General features: G+C 44.9%; 1 protein-coding gene across 1 annotated transcript in view; it reads right to left on the reverse strand.

Moving 5' to 3' along the window:
• Positions 1–1847: 1847 nt before the first annotated feature.
• The window catches only part of TM2D1 (TM2 domain containing 1), a 44742-nt gene continuing 20091 nt past the window's right edge, over positions 1848–26498 (reverse strand). Inside the window, exons 5-7 of the mRNA XM_038752779.1 lie at positions 22438–22511; positions 7840–7975; positions 1848–2190 (exon numbers count right to left, since the gene is read on the reverse strand). Coding sequence (XP_038608707.1) covers positions 7865–7975; positions 22438–22511 — 185 coding nt within the window. The 3' untranslated portion in view covers positions 1848–2190; positions 7840–7864. The remainder of the gene's footprint in view (positions 2191–7839; positions 7976–22437; positions 22512–26498) is intronic.

The raw sequence follows: 26498 nt of genomic DNA on the forward strand, positions 1-26498 counted from the left end.
AAATAGAGTAATAAACATGTACAAACAATATATACATATATACAGGTATAAAATAAACAGAGTAATAAATATGTACAAACATATATACAGGTAAAGATCAGGTTGTCCCACGTGGGGCTCACAGTCTTAATCCCCATTTTACAGATGAGGTAATTGAGGCCCAGAGAAGTTATGTTGCCAACTTGGACTTCCCAAGCGCTTAGTCCAGTGCTCTGCACACAGTAAGCGCTCAATAAATACGATTGATTGATTGATTAGTACAGTGCTCTGCACACAGTGGGTGCTCAATAAATACGATTGAATGAATGAATGAATAGCTGTAATTCTCTTTCTCCTGATGGTTTTGTTGTGGGTCTCCCCCTTCTAGGCAGGGAGCCAACCGTCTCTCTAGGTTGCCGACTTGTCCTTCCCAAGCGCTTAGTGCAGTGCCCTGCGCACAGTGGGCGCTCAATAAATACGATTGAATGATTGAATGAGTAGCCGTAATTCTCTTTATCCTGATGGTTTTGTTGTCGGTCTCCCCCTTCTAGACTGGGAGCCTGTTGTTGGGTAGGGACCGTCTCTCTAGGTTGCCGACTTGTCCTTCCCAAGCGCTTAGTACAGTGCTCCGCACACAGTAAGCGCTCAATCAATACGATTGAATGAATGAATAGTTGTAATTCTCTTTCTCCTGATGGTTTTGTTGTCGGTCTCCCCCTTCTAGACTGGGAGCCAACCGTCACTCTAGGTTGCCGACTTGTCCTTCCCAAGCGCTTAGTCCAGTGCTCTGCACACAGTAAGCGCTCAATAAATACGATTGATTGATTGATTATTACAGTGCTCTGCACACAGTGGGCGCTCAATAAATACGATTGAATGAATGAATAGTTGTAATTCTCTTTCTCCTGATGGTTTTGTTGTGGGTCTCCCCCTTCTAGGCAGGGAGCCAACCGTCTCTCTAGGTTGCCGACTTGTCCTTCCCAAGCGCTTAGTGCAGTGCTCTGCGCACAGTGGGCGCTCAATAAATACGATTGAATGAATGAATGAGTAGCCGTAATTCTCTTTATCCTGATGGCTTTGTTGTCGGTCTCCCCCTTCTAGACTGGGAGCCTGTTGTTGGGTAGGGACCGCCTCTCTAGGTTGCCGACTTGTCCTTCCCAAGCGCTTAGTACAGTGCTCTGCACACAGTAAGCGCTCAATCAATACGATTGAATGAATGAATAGTTGTAATTCTCTTTCTCCTGATGGTTTTGTTGTCAGTCTCCCCCTTCTAGACAGGGAGCCAACCGTCCCTCTAGGTTGCCGACTTGTCCTTCCCAAGCGCTTAGTGCAGTGCTCTGCGCACAGTGGGCGCTCAATAAATACGATTGAATGAATGAATGAGTAGCCGTAATTCTCTTTATCCTGATGGCTTTGTTGTCGGTCTCCCCCTTCTAGACTGGGAGCCTGTTGTTGGGTAGGGACCGTCTCTCTAGGTTGCCGACTTGTCCTTCCCAAGCGCTTAGTACAGTGCTCTGCACACAGTAAGCGCTCAATCAATACGATTGAATGAATGAATAGTTGTAATTCTCTTTCTCCTGATGGTTTTGTTGTCAGTCTCCCCCTTCTAGACTGGGAGCCAACCGTCACTCTAGGTTGCCGACTTGTCCTTCCCAAGCGCTTAGTACAGTGCTCCGCACACAGTAAGCGCTCAATAAATACGATTGATTGATTGACTTGCCCAAAGTCACCCAGCTGACAACTGGCGGAGCCGGAACTTGAACCCGTGACCTCGGACTCCAAAGCCCGGGCTCTTTTCCACCGAGCCGCGCTGCTTCTCTGGAAACCAGGAAAGAAGCCGCGCTTGAAAGGAAGAAAGGACAGCGGAGTAGGCGTTTTCATGTTTTTATTAGGAAGAGGAGGAGAGGGTCTTGTTTTTATTAGGAAGAGGAGGAGAGGGGCCTCTGGGAAAGGATTTGCAAGGCAAGAGGGCTGGGAAAAATCACATCTCACAGAGACGGCCTCAGAGAGCCGAGGGGAGGCTCTCAGAAAAAGTCTGGTGGCTAGAATCCCCAGAATCCATTTTTCCTTAAAAAATAAAAATAAAAAATTAACAATAATGATGACGATTGGTGCCACCAAAACTCACAGTGGGGTGTGGGAAGGCAAGTGGGACACCACGGTGGGAGGGGATTTTTATATTCCGGGAGTTTTCCATTGCAACGGGGAAACCTAGCGAGAAAGAGGAAATAGGTTACGACACGACGGGTACGACGCGAGCGATATATAATAATAATAATAATAATAATAATAATAATAATATAATTATATAATAACATTATAACATTATAACATTATAATAATATAATCTATAATTATATAATAACATTACAACATTATAATATATGTTATATAATGTTATATAATGTTATTATATAATTATATATTATATATAATAATAACATATATGTTATATAATGTTATATAATGTTATAGAATGTTATTATATAATTATATATTATATATAATAATAACATATAATATATATAATATAAGTTATATAATGTTATATAATGTTATTATATAATTATATGTATATATTATATATAATTATATAATAACATTATAACATTATAATATAATGATTATTATATAATGTTGGCATTTGTTAAGCGCTTACTATGTGCAAAGCACTGTTCTAAGCGCTTGGGGGGGATACAAAGTGATCAGGTTGCCCCACGTGGGGCTCACAGTCTTAATCCCCATTTTACAGATGAGGGAACTGAGGCTCAGAGAAGTGACTTGCCCAAGGTCACACAGCAGACATGTGGCGGAGCCGGGATTCGAACCCATGACCTCTGACTCCAAAGCCCGGGCTCTTTGATCTTCGCAAATATCCCCTTAAAGTCATAATAATAACAATAATAATAATAATAATAATAGTGGTATTTAAGCGCTTAGTATGTGCCACCCGTCTCCATGTTTTGTTGTCCGTCTCCCCCTTCTAGACTGCGAGCCCGCTGTTGGGTAGGGAGTCTCTTTACGTTGTCCAGCGCTTAGTACAGTGCCCTGCAGCTTGGCCCAGTGGAAAGAGCCCGGGCTTGCAAGTCGGAGGTCATGGGTTCAAATCTCGCCTCCTCCACTTGTCAGTTGCATAACCTTGGGCAAGTCACGTAACTTCTCTGTGCCTCAGTTATCTGTAAAATGGGGATTAAAAGTGTCAGCCCCCCGTGGGACAACCTGATAATCTTGTATCTCCCCCAGCGCTTAGAACAGTGCTTGGCACATAGTAAGCGCTTACCAAATACCATCATCATCACCATCTGCTAAGGCCCCGCATTTCCTGAGGTACGGAATGGACTTCCACACGTCGGAGAGTCGTTTTCCGTCGTTCCTCCCGACTGACGTACCAAGGTCTTCATTTCCGTGGACTCTTAGGCAGCGCGGCTCAGTGGAAAGAGCCCGGGCTTTGGAGTCAGAGGTCATGGGTTCGAATCCCGGCCCCGCCACTTGTCAGCTGGGTGACTTTGGGCAGGTCGCTTCACTTCTCTGGGCCTCAGTTCCCTCATCTGGAAAATGGGGATGAAGACTGGGAGCCCCACGTGGGACAGCCTGATCACCTTGTATCCCCCCAGCGCTTAGAACAGTGCTTCGCACATAGTAAGCGCTTAACAAATGCCATTATTATTATTATTAAGCGCTTAGTACAGTGCTCTGCACATAGTAAGCGCTCAATAAATACGATTGATGATGATGATTATTATTATTAGGCAATGGGCTAAATCCCAAGCACATAGTACAGTGCGCACTGCTCCCGGCAACAGCTTATTGAACGTTCTTCCCGTTACTACCTATTATTACTCTATTTATTTATTTATTTATTTTGCTTGTACATATCTATTCTATTTATTTTATTTTGTTAGTATGTTTGCTTTTGTTCTCTGTCTCCCCCTTTTAGACTGTGAGCCCACTGTTGGGTAGGGACTGTCTCTAGATGTTGCCAACTTGTACTTCCCAAGCGCCTAGTACAGTGCTCTGCACACAGTAAGCGCTCAATAAATACGATTGATGACGATGATGATGATTTCGCCTGCTCTCTCGAGCTGGACTTTAAAATCCTAGCTCTGCCGCCGGCCTGCCGGGGCAAGTCTTTTAACTCCTCCCTGCCTCAGTTTCCTCATCTGGAAAATGGGGAGGCGATACCTGTTGTCCCTTCGACTTCGACTGTGAACCCAAGGTGGGATTAGGGACTGTATCTGACGTGATTATCCGGTTTCTGCTCCAGCCCTGCGCATAGTTCCTGGCTCACAGCGCTTCCCCAAATTAGTATTATTCAGTTATTAAGCTAAATTATTAATGGAACAATCACATTATTATTATTCAGTTAAGTTAAATTATTAATTGAACAATTACATTATTATTATGCTTATTATGCTTAGAGAAGCAGCGTGGCTCAGCGGAAAGGGCCCGGGCTCTGGAGTCAGAGGTCGCGGGTTCAAATCCCGGCTCTGCCAATTGCCAGCTGTGTGACTTTGGGCAAGCCACTTCACTCCTCTGGGCCTCAGTGACCTCATCTGTAAAATGGGGATTAAGATTGTGAGCCCCCCGTGGGACAACCTGATCACCCTGTAACCTCCCCAGCGCTTAGAACAGTGCTTTGCACATAGTAAGCGCTCAATAAATGCTATCATTATTATAACCGATAATAATAATAATGACATTTATTAAATGTTCTTCCCGTTACTACCTATTTCGCCTGCTCTCTCGAGCTGGACTTTAGAATCCTGGCACTGCCGCCGGCCTGCCGGGGCAAGTCTTTTAACTCCTCCTTGCCTCAGTTTCCTCATCTGGAAAATGGGGAGGCGATACCTGTCCCTTCGACTGTGAACCCAAGGTGGGATTAGGGACTGTATCTGACGTGATTATCTGGTTTCTGCTCCAGCCCTGCGTATGGTTCCTGGCTCACAGCGCTTCCCCAAATTAGTATTATTCAGTTATTAAGCTAAATTATTAATTGAACAATTACATTATTATTATTCAGTTATTAAGTTAAATTGTTAATTGAACAATTACATTATTATTTTGCTTATTATGCTTAGAAAAGCAGCGTGGCTCAGTGGAAAGGGCACGGGCTCTGGAGTCAGAGGTCGTGGGTTCAAATCCCGGCTCTGCCAATTGCCAGCTGTGTGACTTTGGGCAAGCCGCTTCACTCCTCTGGGCCTCAGTGACCTCATCTGTGAAATGGGGATTAAGATTGTGACCCCCCCATGGGACAACCTGATCACCTTGTAACCTCCCCAGCGCTTAGAACAGTGCTTTGCACATAGTAAGCGCTTAATAAATGCCATCATTATTATTAATCAATCAATCGTATTCATTGAGCGCTTACTGTGTGCAGAGCACTGTACTAAGCGCTTGGGAAGTACAAGCTGGCAACATATAGAGACGGTCCCAACAGTGGGCTTATTATTATAACTGATAATGATAATAATAACAATAATGGCATTTATTAAACGTTCTTCCCGTTACTACCTATTTCACCTGCTCTCTCGAGGTGGACTTTAGTATCCCAGCTCTGCCGCCTGCCTGCTTAATAATTTATTAATTACGATACGATAATAATTTATCGTATCAATAAATACGACCGATTGATTGATTAAGCGCTTACTATGCGCAAAGCACTGTCCTAAGCGCTGAAAGCTCACACACAGCACTTCTACGCTCACGGCCCCGTCTTTTCCTTGCCATCCTTCGGAATCGGAATCGAAATTCCCCGAGGCAAGTGAAGGAACCCGTAGTTTCAGGAAAACCGGGAGAAACTCGAGAGAGTCGGTGAACGAAACGCTCTTGAGTCGGGGAATGACCATAGAAGTATATAATTGAGAATATATGTTGCCGATTTGTACTTCCCAAGCGCTTAGTACAGTGCTCTGCACATAGTAAGCGCTCAATAAATACGATTGATTGATTGATTGAATAGAAGGGCATTCTAAGCCCGGGCTGATCAAAATAAACCTAATAAATAAATGTACCCTGAGTGAAAAACAATTTTACTTAGTTTTAAAGTACTTTTCGGCAAAATGGCCGGTCGGGGAAAGAAACTTGTTTCCTATTATCTGGCCAATTATTTTTAAAAGTTTGCTGAGACAAAGAGCTCTTTGTGTATTGAAGCCGCGTGGCTCAGTGGAAAGAGCCCGGGCTTTGGAGTCAGAGGTCAGGGGTTCGAATCCCGGCCCCGCCACTTGTCAGCTGGGTGACTCTGGGCAGGTCCCTTCACTTCTCTGGGCCTCAGTTCCCTCATCTGGAAAATGGGGATGAAGTCTGTGAGCCCCCCGTGGGACAACTTGATTACCTTGTATCTACCCCAGCGCTTAGAACAGTGCCTGGCACATAGTAAGCGCTTAATAAATGCCATCATTATTATTATTATTATTGACAATGAACTGACTCGGCCCCCGAGCACCAGCGTATAGAGTGAGAGCACCGTGGCCTGGAGATGCACACTCGAGAGAAGCAACGTGGCTCAGGGGAAAAGAGCCCGGGCTTTGGAGTCGGAGGTCATGGGTTCGAATCCCGGCTCCGCCACTTGTCAGCTGGGTGACTTTGGGCAAGTCACTTCCCTTCTCTGGGCCTCAGTTCCCTCATCTGTAAAATGGGGATTAAGACTGTGACCCCCCCCCCCCCGTGGGACAACCTGATCACCTTGTGTCCCCCCCCAGCGCTTAGGACAGTGCTTTGCACATAGTGAGCGCTTAACAAACGTTATCATTAGAGGTGGGGGGAGACAGACAGAAATACAAAGAAATGAAATGACGGCTACGGACATATGTACTTCTTTAAAATCGGGATTGAGACTGTGAGCCCCACATGGGAAAGGGAACGCGTCCAACTCAATCAATCAATCAATCAATCGTATTTATTGAGCGCTTCCTGTGTGCCGAGCACTGTACTAAGCGCTTGGGAAGTCCAAGTTGGCGACATATAGAGGCGGTCCCTACCCAACAGCGGGCTCACAGTCTAGAAGGGGGAGACATATGACAAAACAAAACGTATTAACATATTAGAGAAGCAGCGTGGCTCAGCGGAAAGAGCCCGGGCTTTGGAGTCGGAGGTCATGGGTTCAAATCCCCGCTCCGCCAACTGTCAGCTGTGTGACTTTGGGCAAGTCACTTCACTTCTCTGGGCCTCAGTTCCCTCATCTGCAAAATGGGGGTTAAGATTGTGAGCCCCACGTGGGACAACCTGATCACCTTGTATCCCCCCAGCGCTTAGAACAGGGCTTTGCACATAGTAAGTGCTTAACAAATACCATTAGTATTATATTAACAAAATAAAATAAATAGAATAGATATGTACAAGTAAAATAAATCGAGTAATAAATCCGTACAAACATATATATATACAGGTGCTGTGGGGAAGGGAGGGAGGAGGGAGCTGAGTGTGGGAAGGCCTCCTGGAGGAGGTGAGCTCTCAGTAGGGCCTTGAAGGGAGGAAGACACCACGAGCGGCGTTCGATTTGCTTGTATCCGCCCCAGCGCTTAGTACAGTGCCTGGCACCTAGTAAGCGCTCAACAAATACCGTTATTATCATAATAATAGTAATTGGCATTTGTTAAGCGCTTACTATGTGCAAAGCACTGTTCTAAGCACTGGGGAAGATACAGGGTGATCAGTTTGTCCCATGTGGGGCTCACGGTCTTAATCCCCATTTTACAGACGAGGGAACTGAGGCCCAGAGAAGGGAAGTAACTTGCCCACGATCACACAGCAGCCATGTGGCGGAGTCGGGATTCGAACCCATGACCTCTGACTCCAAAGCCCGGGCTCTTTCCACTGAGCCAGTGAACTGAAGGGGAGAAACTGAACAGACGGGTTGCTTACCGCTCAACCGCCCTGAACCCCTCCGTCAGGGGTAGGTCTGCGTCTTCCTAAACGTCTCGTTTGTGATGCTCAGCCTCGTCAGTCTGGCGCCGTAATAATCGATGATGTAGCTTGTGCCGTCTGAGGGCCCGACAATCTGCAAGACAGTTGGCCAAAGCATTCAAAAGTCGCGCGGGAGCTGAGTTCCCGGAGGGAATTTCTCCCTGGGTTCAAACCATCCAATAATAATAATAACGTTGGTATTTGTTAAGCGCTCAATCCAATAATAATAATAATAATGTTGGTATTTGTTAAGCGCTCACTACGTGCAAGGCACTGTTCTAAGCGCCGGGGGGAACACAAGGATAGGAGGTTGTCCCATGCGGGGCTCACATCATCATCAATCGTATTTATTGAGCGCTTACTATGTGCACAGCACCGTACTAAGCGCTTGGGAAGTACAAATTGGCAACAAATAGAGACAGTCCCTACCCTACAGTCTAAAAGGGGGGGACACGGTCTTCATCCCCATTTTACAGATGAGGGAACTGAGGCCCAGAGAAGCGAAGTCCAGGTTGGCAACATCTAGAGACGGTCCCTACCCAACAACGGGCTCACAGTCTAAAAGGGGGAGACAGGCAACAAAACATGTGGACTGGTGTCAAGGCGTCAGAGATTTTTCCTCAAAAAATCTCCAGTGGCTCCCAATTAATCTGCGCATCAGGCAGAAATTCCTCACCCTGGGCTTCCAGGCCGTCCATCCCCTGGCCCCCTCCTCCCTCCCCTCCCTTCTGTCCTTCTCCATCGCAGCCCGCGCCCTCCGCTCCTCCGCCGCCAACCTCCTCACCGTCCTCGCTCTCGCCCGTCCCGCCATCGACCAATCATCATCATCAATCGTATTTATTGAGCGTTTACTACGTGCAGAGCACTGTACTAAGCGCTTGGGAAGTACAAATTGGCAACATATAGAGACGGTTCCTACCCAACAGTGGGCTCGCAGTCGAAAAGGGGAATGGCCCCAATCCCTCTGCCCATCCGCCCAGCTAGCTCTCTTCCTCCCTTCAAGGCCCTGCTGAGAGCTCACCTCCTCCAGGAGGCCTTCCCACACTGAGCCCCTTCCTTCCTCTCCCCCTCGTCCCCCTCTCCATCCCCCCATCTTACCTCCTTCCCTTCCCCACAGCACCCGTATATATGTTTGTACAGATTTATTACTCTATTTTACTTGTACATATCTATTCTATTTTGTAGTATGTTTGGTTTTGTCTCCCCCTTTTAGACTGTGAGCCCACTGTTGGGTAGGGACCGTCTCTAGATGTTGCCAACTTGTACTTCCCAAGCGCTTAGTACAGTGCTCTGCACACAGTAAGCGCTCAATAAATACGATTGATGATGATATATACAACAATTTTGGTATATTCTCTCCTGGACGTTCAATATAGTGCTCAGCACATGGTAAGAACTTAATAAATAGCCTGTATACACACACACGCACACACGGAATTGTAATACGGAAAGTACGCCGTAAAATATGTGGAAGTTCCAAGACAGATTTTTCTGACACGAAATCACCATCAGATTATCCCTTAGGGAAGAATGGACCCATTTAGGCTCCCTCCCACCCCCATCTTCCCTTCAGCGGGTCCCCTTTCATCGTCATCAGTCGTATTTATTGAGCGCTTACTATGTGCAGAGCACTGTACTAAGCGCTTAACCTTTCCTTCTCCCATGTTGCCCTTCCCATTCCCTCCCTTCCCACCCCAACTTGGAGGCAGTGGGGCGTCCTCTTTTCCCCCCTTCACAATGAACGCTGGAAACCGTTTAATAATCCCTGTACTTGCTAAGCGCTTACTACGTGCCGGGCGCCGTTCAAAGCGCCGTGACAGAAACCCGTCTCGGGACACATCCGGGACAGAGCGGCTGGGAGAAACGATTCTCCCAAATAATAATAATAATAATGATGGCATTTATTAAGCGCTTACTATGTCTTATTACTCTATTTATTTATTTTACTTGTACATATCTATCCTATTTATTTTATTTTGTTAGTATGTTTGGTTTTGTTCTCTGTCTCCCCCTTTTAGACTGTGAGCCCACTGTTGGGTAGGGACTGTCTCTATATGTTGCCAATTTGTACTTCCCAAGCGCTTAGTACAGTGCTCTGCACATAGTAAGCGCTCGATAAATACGATTGATGATGATGATGATGATGATGATGATGCAAAGCACTGTTCTAAGCGCTGGGGGGATACAAGGTGATCAGGTTGCCCCACGGGGGGCTCACAGTCAATCCCCATTTTACAGGTGAGATAACTGAGGCCCAGAGAAGTGACTTGCCCGAGGTCACACAGCTGGCAATTGGCGGAGCCAGGATTTGAACCCATGACCACTGACTCCAAAGCCCGGGCTCTTTCCACTGAGCCACGCTGCTTCTCGTGGAGATGATTTTATATCCCCCCTCAAATCTCACGAGGGGGATATAAAAATCAGGGAACGGAAATTCGGGCAGGGCCGTTAACTGGGTCTCCCGGAGTCCATTAGAGAAGAATGAGCCAAGAAGCAGCGTGGCTCAGTGGAAAGAGCCCGGGCTTTGGAGTCCGAGGTCATGGGTTCGAATCCCGGCTCCACCAACTGTTAGCTGTGTGACTCTGGGCAAGTCACTTCACTTCTCTGAGCCTCAGTTACCTCATCTGTAAAATGGGGATTGACTGTGAGCCCCATGTGGGACAACTTAATCACCTTGTATCCTCCCCAGCGCTTAGAACAGTGCTTTGCACATAGTAAGCGCTTAACATGCCATCATCATCATCATCATTAGAGAGCCACTTCATCCGTCTGCCACCTTCTCCACCACAGGGATACGCCACGGATTCCCCGGGGCCGAGGAAAAGAAGCGGCTGCCGGGCCCAGCCAAAAGAGAACCGGGTTGGGAGTCTGAGGATCTGGGTTCGAATTTCAGCCCTGCTAAATTCTTGCTGTGTTGAACGTAGGCGAGCCGCTGAACTTCTCTGTGCCTCAGTTTCCTCAACTGTAAAATGGAGATTCGCCAGCTATTCTCCCTCATTTGTTCATTCATTCAATCACATTTATTGAGCACTTACTGGGAGTCTGAGGATCTGGGTTCTAATTTCAGCCCTGCTAAATTCTTGCTGTGTGAACATAGGCGAGCCGCGGAACGTCTCTGTGCCTCGGTTTCCTCAACTGTAAAATGGAGATTCGCCAGCTATTCTCCCTCATTCGTTCATTCAGTCAATCGTATTTATTGAGCGCTTACTGGGAGTCTGAGGATCTGGGTTCGAATTACAGCCATGCTAAATTCTTGCTGTGTGAACTCAGGCGAGCCGCTGAACTTCTCTGTGCCACAGTTTCCTCAGCTGTAAAATGGAGATTCGCCAGCTATTCTCCCTCATTCGTTCATTCATTCAATCGTATTTATTAAGTGCTTACTGGGAGTCTGAGGATCTGGGTTCTAATTTCAGCCCTGCTAAATTCTTGCTGTGTGAACGTAGGCGAGCCGCGGAACTTCTCTGTGCCTCAGTTTCCTCAGCTGTAAAGTGGAGATTCGCCAGCTATTCTCCCTCATTCGTTCATTCAGTCAATCGCATTTATTGAGCGCTTACTGGGAGTCTGAGGATCTGGGTTCGAATTTCAGCCCTGCTAAATTCTTGCTGTGTGAACATAGGCGAGCCGCTGAACTTCTCTGTGCCACAGTTTCCTCAGCTGTAAAATGGAGATTCGCCAGCTATTCTCCCTCATTCATTCATTCATTCAATCGTATTTATTGAGCACTTACTGGGAGTTTGAGGATATGGGTTCTAATTCAGCCCTGCTAAATTCTTGCTGTGTTGAACGTAGGTGAGCCGCTGAACTTCTCTGTGCCTCAGTTTCCTCAACTGTAAAATGGAGATTTGCCAGCTATTCTCCCTCATTTGTTCACTCGTTCAATCACATTTATTGAGAGCTTACTGGGAGTCTGAGGATCTGGGTTCTAATTTCAGCCCTGCTAAATTCTTGCTGTGTGAACTTAGACGAGCCGCGGAACTTCTCTGTGCCTCGGTTTCCTCAACTGTAAAGTGGAGATTCGCCAGCTATTCTCCCACATTCGTTCATTCAGTCAATCGTATTTATTGAGCGCTTACTGGGAGTCTGAGGATCTGGGTTCTAATTTCAGCCCTGCTAAATTCTTGCTGTGTGAACGTAGGCGAGCCGCGGAACTTCTCTGTGCCTCGGTTTCCTCAGCTGTAAAATGGAGATTCGCCAGCTAGTCTCCCTCATTCGTTCATTCAGTCAATCGTATTTACTGAGCGCTTACTGTGTGCAGAGCACTGGACTAAGCGCTTGGGAAGTCCAAGTTGGCAACCTCCTACTTCGATGGTGAGCCTCACGAGGGACCGTGTCCCGTCTAATTAATTTCTGCCTAACCCGGCCCTAAGAGCGGTGTCCGACGCACAGTGAGCGCTCCAGTACCATCCAACAAAACACCACCAGAAAGCCGAAGGATGTACGGAGCAGATGAGGTTGAGCTTCTGCTCTGTAGGGACGCCGACGGCAATCCCGATTTCAAATTGAACTCGACGCGGGCAAGCGCGCTTGCTAAATCCTCCCCCGCCGTCTCGCTTATTCAATTTCTTTTCCTCCGCGCCGGGCTCCGAGGCTATCACTATTCATGATTTCTCCAGCGATCCTGGAAGCCTCGGTTTCGCCGAGGCACCCGAGTGAAGTCGCCCGGCCGACGGGGGCCGGAATTCACGCCCCTCGCTTTTCCCGGGGCGGAATTCCGCTCCTTTCCGGGGTTGGCGGACGGAGACTCCGAAGGGGGTGAAGGGGACCCGGCCTCGGCTGGGAAGGAGCGTAGCCCTCTTCGAGGGTGCCGACACTGAGGCCAGCGACGATTTTCCAGGTCCTTTTCCCCTTCGTTTCCCTTCCCTTTACTTCTCGCGAGTATCTCTCTCTATGCGATCTCCACTTCAGACTGCGAGTTCCTTGGGAGCCGGAAAAATGACTTTTATATGCGTGGGAACCGTCCGGATTCTGGAAATCACTGCCTCGAAGTTGGGGTGGGAAGGGAGGGGATAGGAAGGGCGGCATGGGAGAAGGAAAGGGGACCCGCCGAAGGGAAGATGGGGGTGGGAGGGAGCCTAAATGGGTCCATTCTTCCCTAAGGGATAATCTGATGGTGATTTTGTTTCAGAAAAATCTGCCTAGGAACTTCAGCGACCACATATTTTACGGCGTACTTTCAGTATTACAATTCCGTGTGCGCATGTGTGTGTATATACAGGCTATTTATTAAGTTCTTACCATGTGCTGAGCACTATATTGAACATCCAGGAGAGAACAATACACCAAAATTGTGTGTATATATATAACAATTATATATTAATATATAATTAATATAATATTAATGATAGCATTTAGCATTTATTAAGCGCTTACTATGTGCAAAGCACTGTTCTAAGCGCTGGGGAAGTTACAAGGTGATTAGGTTGTCCCACAAGGGGACAACCTATATATATATATATATATATATATATAAAAACATTCATATATATGATGTTCATTATGATGTAACGTTCATATATATGAACTGATATATAACTGATATATATCATATATATATATATATGAACGCATAACGTTTGCAAAAAAACCCAGATACTTTTATATACGTATATAAAAGACAATCTCACAGGGGACTATATATATATATATATATAAAACGTTCATATATATGACATTCATTATGATGTAACGTTCATATATATGAACTGATATATATCATATATATATATATATATGAACACATAATGTTTGCAAAAAAACCCAGATAAGTTTATATGCGTATATAAAAGACAATCTCTCAGGGGACAATATATATATATATATGTATATATATATATATATGTATGTATATATATATAACGTTCATATATATGATGTTCATTATGACGTAACGTTCATATATATGAACTGATATATAACTGATATATATCATATATATATCTGAACGCGTAATGTTTGCAAAAAACCCAGATACGTTTATATACATATATAAAAGACAATCTCACACAGGAACAGGTGTTTGTAAAGACCAAAACCATACTCAAGCAAACCCAGATAAAGAGGACGATCAAGTAGCGTATATTCATCTGTAAAATACCCACCCGATGGATTTGGACCCCGGTTCAAAGCTCAAGTCTTTGAACGTGATATTCTGTTTCGTATGGTGGATTTCTGGTATACTGACCAATAATTCTTGAGCTCTGGGGACATACACTCTACGGGAAAGCTTCCAAAATGTAATAGTATATATCTCTACCGTCTATGACAGTATCTGAGTACTTAGCTTTGAGTTAAACTTAGTGAATTTAGAAACACAAGCGAAAGGATCCGCCGTTAAACTGAGTGAATTTAGAAACACAAGCGAAAGGATCCGCCGTTAGAGTTAAACTGAGTGAATTTAGAAACACAAGCGAAAGGATCGGCCGTTATTTAAAGTTGGAACCGAACCGAAGACCTACCCCCCCTTCTTTTTTTTTTGGAAAGAGGATTTTTCCAGATTTTCATTACGAACACTACGAAGCATAAAAGAGAAACCGTAATGTGTTTTCTGAGGTCACGAGGCCATGCACGATATGTTTCTGGGATTACAGCCCAACAGAAAAACATTACTATCCACGGGGGAGGAATATTTAATGGAAAAGAAAAAAAAAAATTGGGCAAGGGACTACTGGGGGAGGGGGAAGCAGAGGTAAACAAAAAAGCAGCGGGATAAAATGCCAAAGGTTTTGACCAACTGGAACAAATATATGCGGGCCATAAATATTAACATATGCTTAGAACGCTTGCAGTTAAGGGTTGCTTGGATTTCCTTTCATTCATTCATTCATTCAGTCGTATTTATTGAGCGCTTACTGTGCGCGGAGCACTGTACTAAGCGCTTGGGAAGTCCAAGTTGGCAACATAGAGAGACGGTCCCTACTCAACAGCGGGCTTTGGACCGATTCGGCGCTAAAATTGTGCCGTTCATTTATGCCGGGGTGCGGTAAGTTAGTTATCGAGCACCTACCCTAAGCGGGACTCCGGCCGGCGATAGTTTGCCGGCCGACTGAAATCCGGCCACTTCAAACTTGGGGATGGGGGAAGCTCCCCCGGTTCTCGCTCCCTCAAATGGCTTCGGCGGTCCATCATCATCATCAATCGTATTTATTGAGCGCTTACTATGTGCAGAGCACTGTACTGAGCGCTTGGGAAGTCCAAATTGGCAACATCTAGAGACGGTCCCTGCCCAACAGTGGGCTCACAGTCTAAAAGGGGGAGACAGAGAACAAGCCAAACATACTAACAAAATAAAATAGAGTAATAAATATGTATAAACACATATACGTATATACAGGTGATAATAATGATGATAATAATAATGATGATGGTCTCTGTTAAGCGTCCAAGTTTCCCCAGCCCGGTTGAGGCGATTTCAAATCGAAACAAGCCGCCGCGTCCAAACGGGAGGTCTTTCGCTCCGAACCGGCTCACGAAAAGAGGCGCCCCGACCCACACGGGCGATTTTATCCGGAGGGGATGGGCTGGCCGGCATGACCGTTTATTTACTTTTCAATAATAATACTAATAATAATAATGATGGCATTTATTAAGCGCTTACCACGTGCAGAGCACTGTTCTAAGCGCTGGGGACGTTACAAGGTTGTTACAAGGTCACCTTGTAACCTCCCCAGCGCTTAGAACAGTGCTTTGCACATAGTAAGCGCTTAATAAATGCTATCATTATTATTATTACAAGGTTGTCCCACGGGGGGGCTCACAGGCTTAATCTTTATTTATTTTAATTGTACATCTTTATTCTACGTATTTTATTTTGTTAATACGTTTTGTTTTGTGGTCTGTCTCCCCCCTCTAGACTGTGAGTCCGCTGTTGCGTAGGGACCGTCTCCATCTGTTGCCGGCTTGGACTTCCCAAGCGCTTAGTCCAGTGCCCTGCGCACAGTCAGCGCCCCATAAATACGACCGAATGAATGAATGAAGAATCCCCATTTTACAGGTGAGGGAACTGAGGCGCAGAGTTGGAATTCTGGAAGGTCAGGGAGCCGAGCGGCCCTTTTGTCATCTCTCCCTTAATCGGAGTCATTCATTCATTCAATCGTATTTATTGAGCGCTTACTGTGTGCAGAGCACTGTACTAAGCGCTGAAAAGCAAATACTGTCCTTCGTTAATTTTGTCTGTCTCGTTCTCCTCCCCCTCCCCTTCCTGGTGTGGGAGCTCTGAGCATTTTTCTCTGGGATTATAGATAGTCATTCATTCATTCAATCATTTATTGAGCGCTTACTGTGTGCAGAGCACTGTACTAAGCGCTGAAAAGCAAATACTGTCCTTCCTTAATTTTGTCATCATCATCATCATCATCATCAATCGTATTTATTGAGCGCTTACTATGTGCAGAGCACTGTACTAAGCGCTTGGGAAGTACAAATTGGCAACATATATAGTCTGTCTCGTCCTCCTCCCCTTCCTGGTGTGGGAGCTCTGAACATTTTTCTCTGGGATTATAGATAGTCATTCATTCATTCAATCGTATTTATTGAGCGCTTACTGTGTGCAGAGCACTGTACTAAGCGCTGAAAAGCAAATACTGTCCTTCCTTAATTTTGTCTGTCTTGTCCTCCTCCCCCTCCCCTTCCTGGTGTGGGAGCTCTGAACATTTTTCTCTGGGATTATAGATAGTCATTCATTCATTCAATCGTATTTATTGAGCGCTTATTGTGTGCAGAGCACTGTACTAAGCGCTGAAAAGCAAATACTGTCCTTCCTTAATTTTGTCTGTCTTATCCTCCTCCCCTTCCTGGTGTGGGAGCTCTGAACATTTTTCTCTGGGATTATAGATAGTCATTCATTCATTCAATCGTATTGATTGAGCGCTTACTGTGTGCGGAGCACTGTACTAAGCGCTGAAAAGCAAATACTGTCCTTCCTTAATTTTGTCTGTCTCGTCCCCCTCCCCTTCCTGGTGTGGGAGCTCTGAACACTTTTCTCTGGGATTATAGATAGTCATTCATTCATTCAATCGTATTGATTGAGCGCTTACTGTGTGCGGAGCACTGTACTAAGCGCTGAAAAGCAAATACTGTCCTTCCTTAATTTTGTCTGTCTCGTCCTCCTCCCCTTCCTGGTGTGGGAGCTCTGAACGTTTTTCTCTGGGATTATCGATAGTCATTCATTCATTCAATCGTATTGATTGAGCGCTGTGTGCAGAGCACTGTACTAAGCGCTGAAAAGCAAATACTGTCCTTCCTTAATTTTGTCTGTCTCGTCCTCCTCCCCTTCCTGGTGTGGGAGCTCTGAACATTTTTCTCTGGGATTATAGATAGTCATTCATTCATTCAATCGTATTTATTGAGCGCTCACTGTGTGCGGAGCACCGTACTAAGCGCTGAAAAGCAAATACTGTCCTTCCTTAATTTTGTCTGTCTCGTCCTCCTCCCCTTCCTGGTGTGGGAGCTCTGAACATTTTTCTCTGGGATTATAGATAGTCATTCATTCATTCAATCGTATTGATTGAGCGCTTACTGTGTGCAGAGCACTGTACTAAGCGCTGAAAAGCAAATACTGTCCTTCCTTAATTTTGTCTGTCTCGTCCCCCTCCCCTTCCTGGTGTGGGAGCTCTGAACACTTTTCTCTGGGATTATAGATAGTCATTCATTCATTCAATCGTATTGATTGAGCACTTACTGTGTGCAGAGCACTGTACTTAGCGCTGAAAAGCAAATACTGTCCTTCCTTAATTTTGTCTGTCTCGTCCTCCTCCCCTTCCTGGTGTGGGAGCTCTGAACATTTTTCTCTGGGATTATAGATAGTCATTCATTCATTCATCAATCGTATTTATTGAGCGCTTACTGTGTGCAGAGCACTGGACTAAGCGCTGAAAAGCAAAAACTGTCCTTCCTTAATTTTGTCTGTCTCGTCCTCCTCCCCTTCCTGGTGTGGGAGCTCTGAACATTTTTCTCTGGGATTATAGATAGTCATTAATTCATTCAATCGTATTTATTGAGCGCTTACTGTGTGCGGAGCACTGTACTAAGCGCTGAAAAGCAAATACTGTCCTTCCTTAATTTTGTCTGTCTCGTCCTCCTCCCCTTCCCGGTGTGGGAGCTCTGAACATTTTTCTCTGGGATTATAGATAGTCATTCATTCATTCAATCATATTGATTGAGCGCTAACTGTGTGCAGAGCACTGTACTGAGCGCTGAAAAGCAAACACTGTCCTTCCTTAATTTTGTCTGTCTCGTCCTCCTCCCCCTCCCCTTCCTGGTGTGGGAGCTCTGAACATTTTTCTCTGGGATTATAGATAGTCATTCATTCATTCATCAATCGTATTGATTGAGCGCTTACTGTGTGCGGAGCACTGTACTAAGCGCTGAAAAGCAAATACTGTCCTTCCTTAATTTTGTCTGTCTCGTCCTCCTCCCCTTCCTGGTGTGGGAGCTCTGAACATTTTTCTCTGGGATTCATTCAATTGCATTTATTAAGCGCTTACTGTGTGCAGAGCACTGTACTTAGCGCTGAAAAGCAAATACTGTCCTTCCTTAATTTTGTCTGTCTCATCCTCCTCCCCTTCCTGGTGTGGGAGCTCTGAACATTTTTCTTGGAATTATATAGTCATTCATTCATTCAATCGTATTTACTGAGCGCTTACTGTGTGCAGAGCACTGTACTAAGTGCTGAAAAGCAAAAACTGTCCTTCCTTAATTTTGTCTGTCTCGTCCTCCTCCCCTTCCTGGTGTGGGAGCTCTGAACATTTTTCTCTGGGATTACAGATATTCATTCATTCATCAATCGTATTTATTGAGCGCTTACTGTGTGCGGAGCACTGTACTAAGCGCTTGGAAAGTCCAAGTCGGCAACCTAGAGAGACGGTTGGCTCCCAGTCTAGAAGGGGGAGACTGACAACAAAACCATCACGAGAAAGAGAATTACAACTATTCATTCATTCAATCGTATTTATTCATTCGATCGTATTTATTGAGGGCTTACTGTGTGCGGAGCACTGTACTAAGCGCTTGGGAAGGACAAGTCAGCAACCTAGAAAGACGGTCCCTACCCAACAACAGGCTCCCAGTCTAGAAGGGGGAGACTGACAACAAAACCATCAGGAGAAAGAGAATTACAACTATTCATTCATTCATTCAATCGTATTGATTGAGCGCTTACTGTGTGCGGAGCACTGTACTAAGCGCTTGGTACGTCCAATTCAGCAACAGAGAGAGATGGTTGGCTCTCAGTCTAGAAGGGGGAGACTGACAACAAAACCATCAGGAGAAAGAGAATTACAACTATTCATTCATTCATTCAATCGTATTGATTGAGCGCTTACTGTGTGCGGAGCACTGTACTAAGCGGTTGGGAAGGACAAGTCGGCAACCTAGAGAGACGGTCCCTACCCATCAACAGGCTCCCAGTCTAGAAGGGGGAGACCGACAACAAAACCATCAGGATAAAGAGAATTACGGCTATTCATTCATTCATTCAATCGTATTTATTGAGCGCCCACTGTGTGCAGAGCACTGCACTAAGCGCTTGGGAAGGACAAGTCGGCAACCTAGAGAGACGGTTGGCTCCCTGCCTAGAAGGGGGAGACCGACAACAAAACCATCAGGAGAAAGAGAATTACAGCTATTCATTCATTCATTCAATAGTATTTATTGAGCGCTTACTGTGTGCAGAGCACTGTACTAAGCGCTTGGGAAGTCCAAGTTGGCAGCATATAGAGACGGTCCCTACCCAACAGTGGGCTCACAGTCTAGAAGGGGGGGACAGAGCGCAAAACAAAACATATTAACAAAATAAAATAAATAGAATATGTACAATCAATCAATCAATCGTATTTATTGAGACGGTCCCTACCCAACAGTGGGCTCACAGTCTAGAAGCGGGGGACAGAGAACAAAACCAAACATATTAACAAATAAAAATAAACAGAATAGATATGTACAAGTAAAATAAACAGAGTAATAAATATGTACAAACATATATACAGATATACAGGTGCTGTGGGGAAGGGAAGGAGGTAAGGCGGGGGGGATGGGGAGGGGGACAAGGGGGAGAGGAAGGAAGGGGCTCAGTCTGGGAAGGCCTCCTGGAGGAGGTGAGCTCTCAGTAGGGCCTTGTTTATTATTATTATTATTAATATTAATTATTATTATTAAGTGGCAGAGCCGGGATTATCAATCAATCAATCAATCAATTATATTTATTGAGCGCTTACTATGTGCAGAGCACTGTACTAAGCGCTTGGGAAGTACAAATTGGCAACACAAATTAGCCCCAGTGCAGGCATGGAGGGGGAGGAGCAAAGATGGTGGCGCCCCGATGCCCTTTTTTCTGGCACGCGCCCTCGGCCAATCTATTATATCTTGTTAGTATGACATTTGTTAAGCGCTTACTATGTGGCAGGCACTGTACTGAGCGCTGGGGGGGCATACGAGCAAATCGGACTGGACACAGTCCCTGTCCTATGTCCCTGAGCCCAGACTGAGCCCCTTCCTTCCTCTCCCCCTCATCCCCCTCTCCATCCCCCCATCTTACCTCCTTCCCTTCCCCACAGCACCTGTATATATGGATATATGTTTTATACATATTTATTACTCTTTATTTATTTATTTTACTTGTACATATCTATTCTATTTATTTTATTTTGTTAGTATGTTTGGTTTTGTTCTCTGTCTCCCCCTTTTAGACTGTGAGCCCGCTGTTGGGTAGGGACCGTCTCTATATGTTGCCAACTTGGACTTCCCAAGCGCTTAGTACAGTGCTCTGCACACAGTAGGCGCTCAATAAATACGATTGATGATGATGATGTGGTGCTCAATCCCATTTTACAGATGGGGTCGCTGAAGCACGAAGAAAGGAGTTAACCGACTTGCCCAAGGATACGCAAGGAGCAGCGTGGCTCAGTGGAAAGAGCCTGGGCTTTGGAGTCAGGAGTCATGGGTTCAAATCCCGGTGGGGCGGGGACTGTGTCTGACCTCCTTATGAGAAGCAGCGTGGCACAGTGGAAAGAGCCCGGGCTTTGGAGTCAGGGGTCATGGGTTCAAATCCCGGTGGGGCGGGGACTGTGTCTGACCTCCTTATGAGAAGCAGCGTGGCGCAGTGGAAAGAGCCCGGGCTTTGGAGTCAGGGGTCATGGGTTCAAATCCCGGTGGGGCGGGGACTGTGTCTGACCTCCTTATGAGAAGCAGCGTGGCTCAGTGGAAAGAGCCCGGGCTTTGGAGTCAGGGGTCATGGGTTCAAATCCCGGTGGGGTGGGGACTGTGTCTGACCTCCTTATGAGAAGCAGCGTGGCGCAGTGGAAAGAGCCCGGGCTTTGGAGTCAGGGGTCATGGGTTCAAATCCTGGTGGGGCGGGGACTGTCTCTGACCTCCTTATGAGAAGCAGCGTGGCGCAGTGGAAAGAGCCCGGGCTTTGGAGTCAGGGGTCATGGGTTCAAATCCCGGTGGGGCGGGGACTGTGTCTGACCTCCTTATGAGAAGCAGCGTGGCGCAGTGGAAAGAGCCCGGGCTTTGGAGTCAGGGGTCATGGGTTCAAATCCCGGCTCCACCACTCGTCAGCTGTGTGACTGTGGGCAAGTCACTTCACTTCTCTGGGCCTCAGTTCCCTCCTCTGGAAAATGGGGGTGAAGACTGGGAGCCCCCCGTGGGACCACCTCATCACCCTGTAACCTCCCCAGCGCTTAGAACAGCGCTTTGCACATGGTGAGCGCTTAATAAATGCCATCATTATTATTATTATTAGCAGTGACGTATAGTAAGCGCTTAACGAATAGAATAATAATAATAATAGCAACAACAATAACAAGAACAATAAGGCTCTCCTCCTGCATGGCTGGGGGTGACCAGCTCCTTCAGAGAGGCGAGGGGGAAATATGGGTTTACAATCTTCAAATGCCACGCTTACAATGATAATAATAATGATGGTATTTATTGAGCGCTTACTATGGGCCAAGCACTGTTCTAAGCGCTGGGGACATTACAAGGTGATCAGGTTGTCCCACGTGGGGCTCACAGTCTTCATCCCCATTTTCCCGATGAGGTCACTGAGGCCCAGAGAAGTGAGGTGACTTGCCCAAAGTCACACAGCTGACAGTTGGTGGTGGAGCCGGGATTTGAACCCACGACCTCTGACAAGTCAGTCCGTCGGTTGTATTTAAATAGAGTAATAAGTAAAATAAATAGAGTAATAGTAAAATACATAGAGTAATAGTAAAATAAATAGAGTAATAAGTAAAATAAATAAATACAGTAATAAGTAAAATAAATAAATAGACTGTGAGCCCACTGTTGGGTAGGGACTGTCTCTATATGTTGCCAATCTGTACTTCCCAAGCGCTTAGTACAGTGCTCTGCACATAGTAAGCGCTCAATAAATATGATTGATGATGATGATGAACACTTACTGGGCGCGGCGCACTGTACTAAGCGCTTGGGAGAGTGCGCCGGCACAAAATAACAGACACATTTCCTGCCCACAGCGGGCTTACAATCTAGAGGAGTGACGCTGGTACGCGCTTAATAAACGCCATTATAATTATTATTATTCACTTGGTAAGGACTTACCTGCATTGAAATGAGAATGAAATCAATTAAGCTCCCAATTCCACAGAATCCCACAGTGCAGAACTTTAATAAACCTAGGAAAGAGAAGAAGAATTTCACTCTCTGGAGAACGCGGACGTGGCCGGGACTTTCCTATTTCGGGCTGGGCCGAGGACAATTCGTAATAATCATTCATTCAGTCGTGCATTCAATCGTACTTATTGAGCGCTTCCTGTGTGCAGAGCACTGTACTAAGCGCTTGGGAAGTCCAAGTTGGCAACATATAGAGACGGCCCCTACCCAACGGCGGGCTCACAGTCTGGAAAGGGGAGACAGACAACAAAACATATAAAGCAAATAAAATAAATAGAATAAATATGTACAAGTAAAATAGAGTAATAGTAAAATAAATAGAGTAATTAATAGTAAAATACATAAATAGAGTAATAAGTAAAATACATAAATAGAGTAATAAGTAAAATAAATAGAGTAATAAGTAAAATAAATAGAGTAATAGGTAAAATAAATAGAGTAATAGGTAAAATAAATAGAGTAATAAGTAAAATAAATAGAGTAATAAGTGAAATAGAGTAATAGTAAAATAGAGTAATAGTAAAATAAATAGAGTAATAAGTAAAATAGAGTAATAAGTAAAATAGAGTAATAGTAAAATAAAAAATAGAGTAATAAATAAATAAATAGAGTAATAAATAGAGTAATAGAGTAATAATCCGAATGATAGCTGAGCCGAGGACAGTTAATAATAATCAGAATGCTAATTATGGTATTTGTTAAGCGCTTACTATGCGGCAGGCACTGTGCTAAGCTCTGGGGTGGATGCAAATAAAAAGGTGCCGTGAGCCCCTTGGGCTCACAGTCTCAATCCCCATTTGACAGATGAGGTAACTGAGGCCCAGAGAAGTGAAGTGACTTGGCTAAGGTCACACAGCTGACACGTGGCAGAGCCGGGCACGTGTTCTACCCATAAGCCGCTAAGAATTGATGAAAAAAAATCACGAGGACGGCCGAAAATAGAGGACAGCAGGATGAAAAAAACAATACAGTAAATAAGAGTGAAATGGCAGAATTAAAGACTTTGGGAGCAGATTGGCAATAATTCTGCCGTCGCTCTTCCATACGATGGGACCACATGGATGTGAATAAATAATAATAATAATAATAATAATGGCATTTATTAAGCGCTTACTATGTGCAAAGCACTGTATAATTCTGCCGTCGCTCTTCCATATGATGGGACCACATGGATGTGAGTAAATAATAATAATAATAATAATGATGGCATTTATTAAGCGCTTACTATGTGCAAAGCACTGTATAATTCTGCCGTCGCTCTTCCATACGATGGGACCACATGGATGTGAATAAATAATAATAATAATAATAATGATGGCATTTATTAAGCGCTTACTATGTGCAAGGCACTGTATAGTTCTGCCGTCGCTCTTCCATACGATGGGACCACGTGGATGTGAATAAATAATAATAATAATAATAATGATGGCATTTATTAAGCGCTTACTATGTGCAAGGCACTGTATAGTTCTGCCGTCGCTCTTCCATACGATGGGACCACATGGATGTGAATAAATAATAATAATAATAATGATGGCATTTATTAAGCGCTTACTATGTGCAAAGCACTGTATAATTCTGCCGTCGCTCTTCCATACGATGGGACCACATGGATGTGAATAAATAATAATAATAATAATAATGATGGCATTTATTAAGCGCTTACTATGTGCAAGGCACTGTATAGTTCTGCCGTCGCTCTTCCATACGATGGGACCACGTGGATGTGAATAAATAATAATAATAATAATAATAATGATGGCATTTATTAAGCGCTTACTATGTGCAAGGCACTGTATAGTTCTGCCGTCGCTCTTCCATACGATGGGACCACATGGATGTGAATAAATAATAATAATAATAATAATAATAATAATAATGATGGCATTTATTAAGCACTTACTATGTGCAAAGCGCTGTTCTAAGCAATGGGGAGGTTACAAGGAGATCAGGTTGTCCCATGGGGGGCTCACAGTCTTAATCCCCATTTGACAGATGAGGAAACTGAGGCACAGAGAAGTGAACTGACTTGCCCAAAGTCACCCAGCTGACAATCGGCAGAGCTGGGATTCGAACCCATGACCCCTGATTCCAAAGCCTGGGCTCTTTCCACTGAGCCACGCTGCTTCTCTAAAATAAATGGAATTTGGGGGACCGGTAAAGCTGAACTCTGAGGACTCTGCCTTGATTGATTGATTGCCCACAGCACCTGTATATATGTTTGTACGTATTTATTACTCTATTTATTTTACTTGTCCATATCTATTCTATTTATTTTATTTTGTTAATATGTTTTGTTTTGTTCTCGGTCTCCCCCTTCTAGACTGCGAGCCCGCTGTTGGGTAGGGACCGTCTCTAGATGTTGCCAACTTGGACTTCCCAAGCGCTTAGTCCAGTGCTCTGCACACAGTAAGCGCTCAATAAATACGACTGACTGACTGAATGAATGAATTTGAACCCATGACCTCTGACTCTATTTTATTTTGTTAATATGTTTTGTTTGGTTGTCTGTCTCCCCCTTCTAGACTGTCAGCCCGCTGTCGGGTAGGGACTGTCTCTAGATGTTGCCAACTTGGACTTCCCAAGTGCTTAGTCCAGTGCTCGGCACACAGTAAGCGCTCAATAAATACAATTGATTGATCGGTGACACGTCCCGGGGTTTCCTTATTGTAATAATATGGATTTCAAATGGCTTTCCCTTCTTGTTCTTTACATCCAAATCTACCCACCCTTGAAAAATGCGTTCAAGGAGACTCCCTTGAGGTTTGGACAGTAGCTACCTTGATGGCCGCCAACTCGCCTCACGGGAACTCCGTCGCCCCAATCAATCAATCGTATTTATTGAGCGCTTACTGTGCCCCAGGAAGAGACAGACGACGACGGTGAAGGGGGATGGGGTGGGCGGGACTGTAAGCTCCTTGTGGACGGGGAATGTGTCCGCTTGTTATTGTGCTGTACTCTCGCAAGCGCTTAGTACAGCGCTCGGCACTCCGTAGGCGCCCGATAATCAATCAACCGTATTGATTGAGCGCTTACTGTATGCACAGCACTGTACTAAGCGCTTGGGAAGTCCACGTTGGCAACATACCGAGACGGTCCCTACCCAACAGCGGGCTCACAGTCTAGAAGGGGGAGACAGACAACAAAACCAAACGTATTAACAAAATAAAATAAATAGAATAGATATGTGCAAGTAAAATAGAGTAATAAATATGTACAAACATATATACAGGTGCTATGGGGAATCAATCAATCGTATTTATTGAGCGCTTACTGTGTGCAGAGCACTGTACTAAGCGCTTGGGAAGTCCAAGTTGGCAACATCTAGAGACGGTCCTTACCCAACAGCGGGCTCGCAGTCTAGAAGGGGGAGACCGAGAAGAAAACAAAACATATTAACAAAATGAAATAAATAGAATAGATATGTACAAGTAAAATAAATAGAGTAATAAATACGTACAAACATATATACCTGTGCTGCGGGGAATCAATCAATCAATCATATTTATCGAGCGCTTCCTGTGTGCAGAGCACTGTACTAAGCGCTTGGGAAGTCCAAGATGGCATCATATAGAGACGGTCCCTACCCAACAGTGGGCTCACAGTCTAAAAGGGGGAGACGGAGAACAAAACCAAACATGCTAACAAAATAAAATAAATAGAATAGATATGTACAAGTAAAATAAATGAATAAATAGAGTAATAAATGTAAAATATAACGGGAAAAACGGATTCATTTTAAAAGTAATCTGCTGCTCTACAGGTCAGCCCTTGCACCCAAGCCGGCTGAATAAATCGCTTGAAGGAATTCAGATTATTTCATCCTTGAGGCAGTTTGTTTGCCAAACCACAAGAGTGCCCGACAATGAATTTTGTAATTAGTTACTCGTTTTCCCTCCGCTTCTCCTCCTAAAGAGAACAGCTTTCAAACATTATCGGCGCTTACAAATCTTTTTATTCGCGCTTAATACACCAGCTCTGGCTGGGAA

This window comes from Tachyglossus aculeatus, chromosome 10 (genome assembly GCF_015852505.1).
Source record: "Tachyglossus aculeatus isolate mTacAcu1 chromosome 10, mTacAcu1.pri, whole genome shotgun sequence".
NCBI lineage: Eukaryota > Metazoa > Chordata > Mammalia > Monotremata > Tachyglossidae > Tachyglossus > Tachyglossus aculeatus.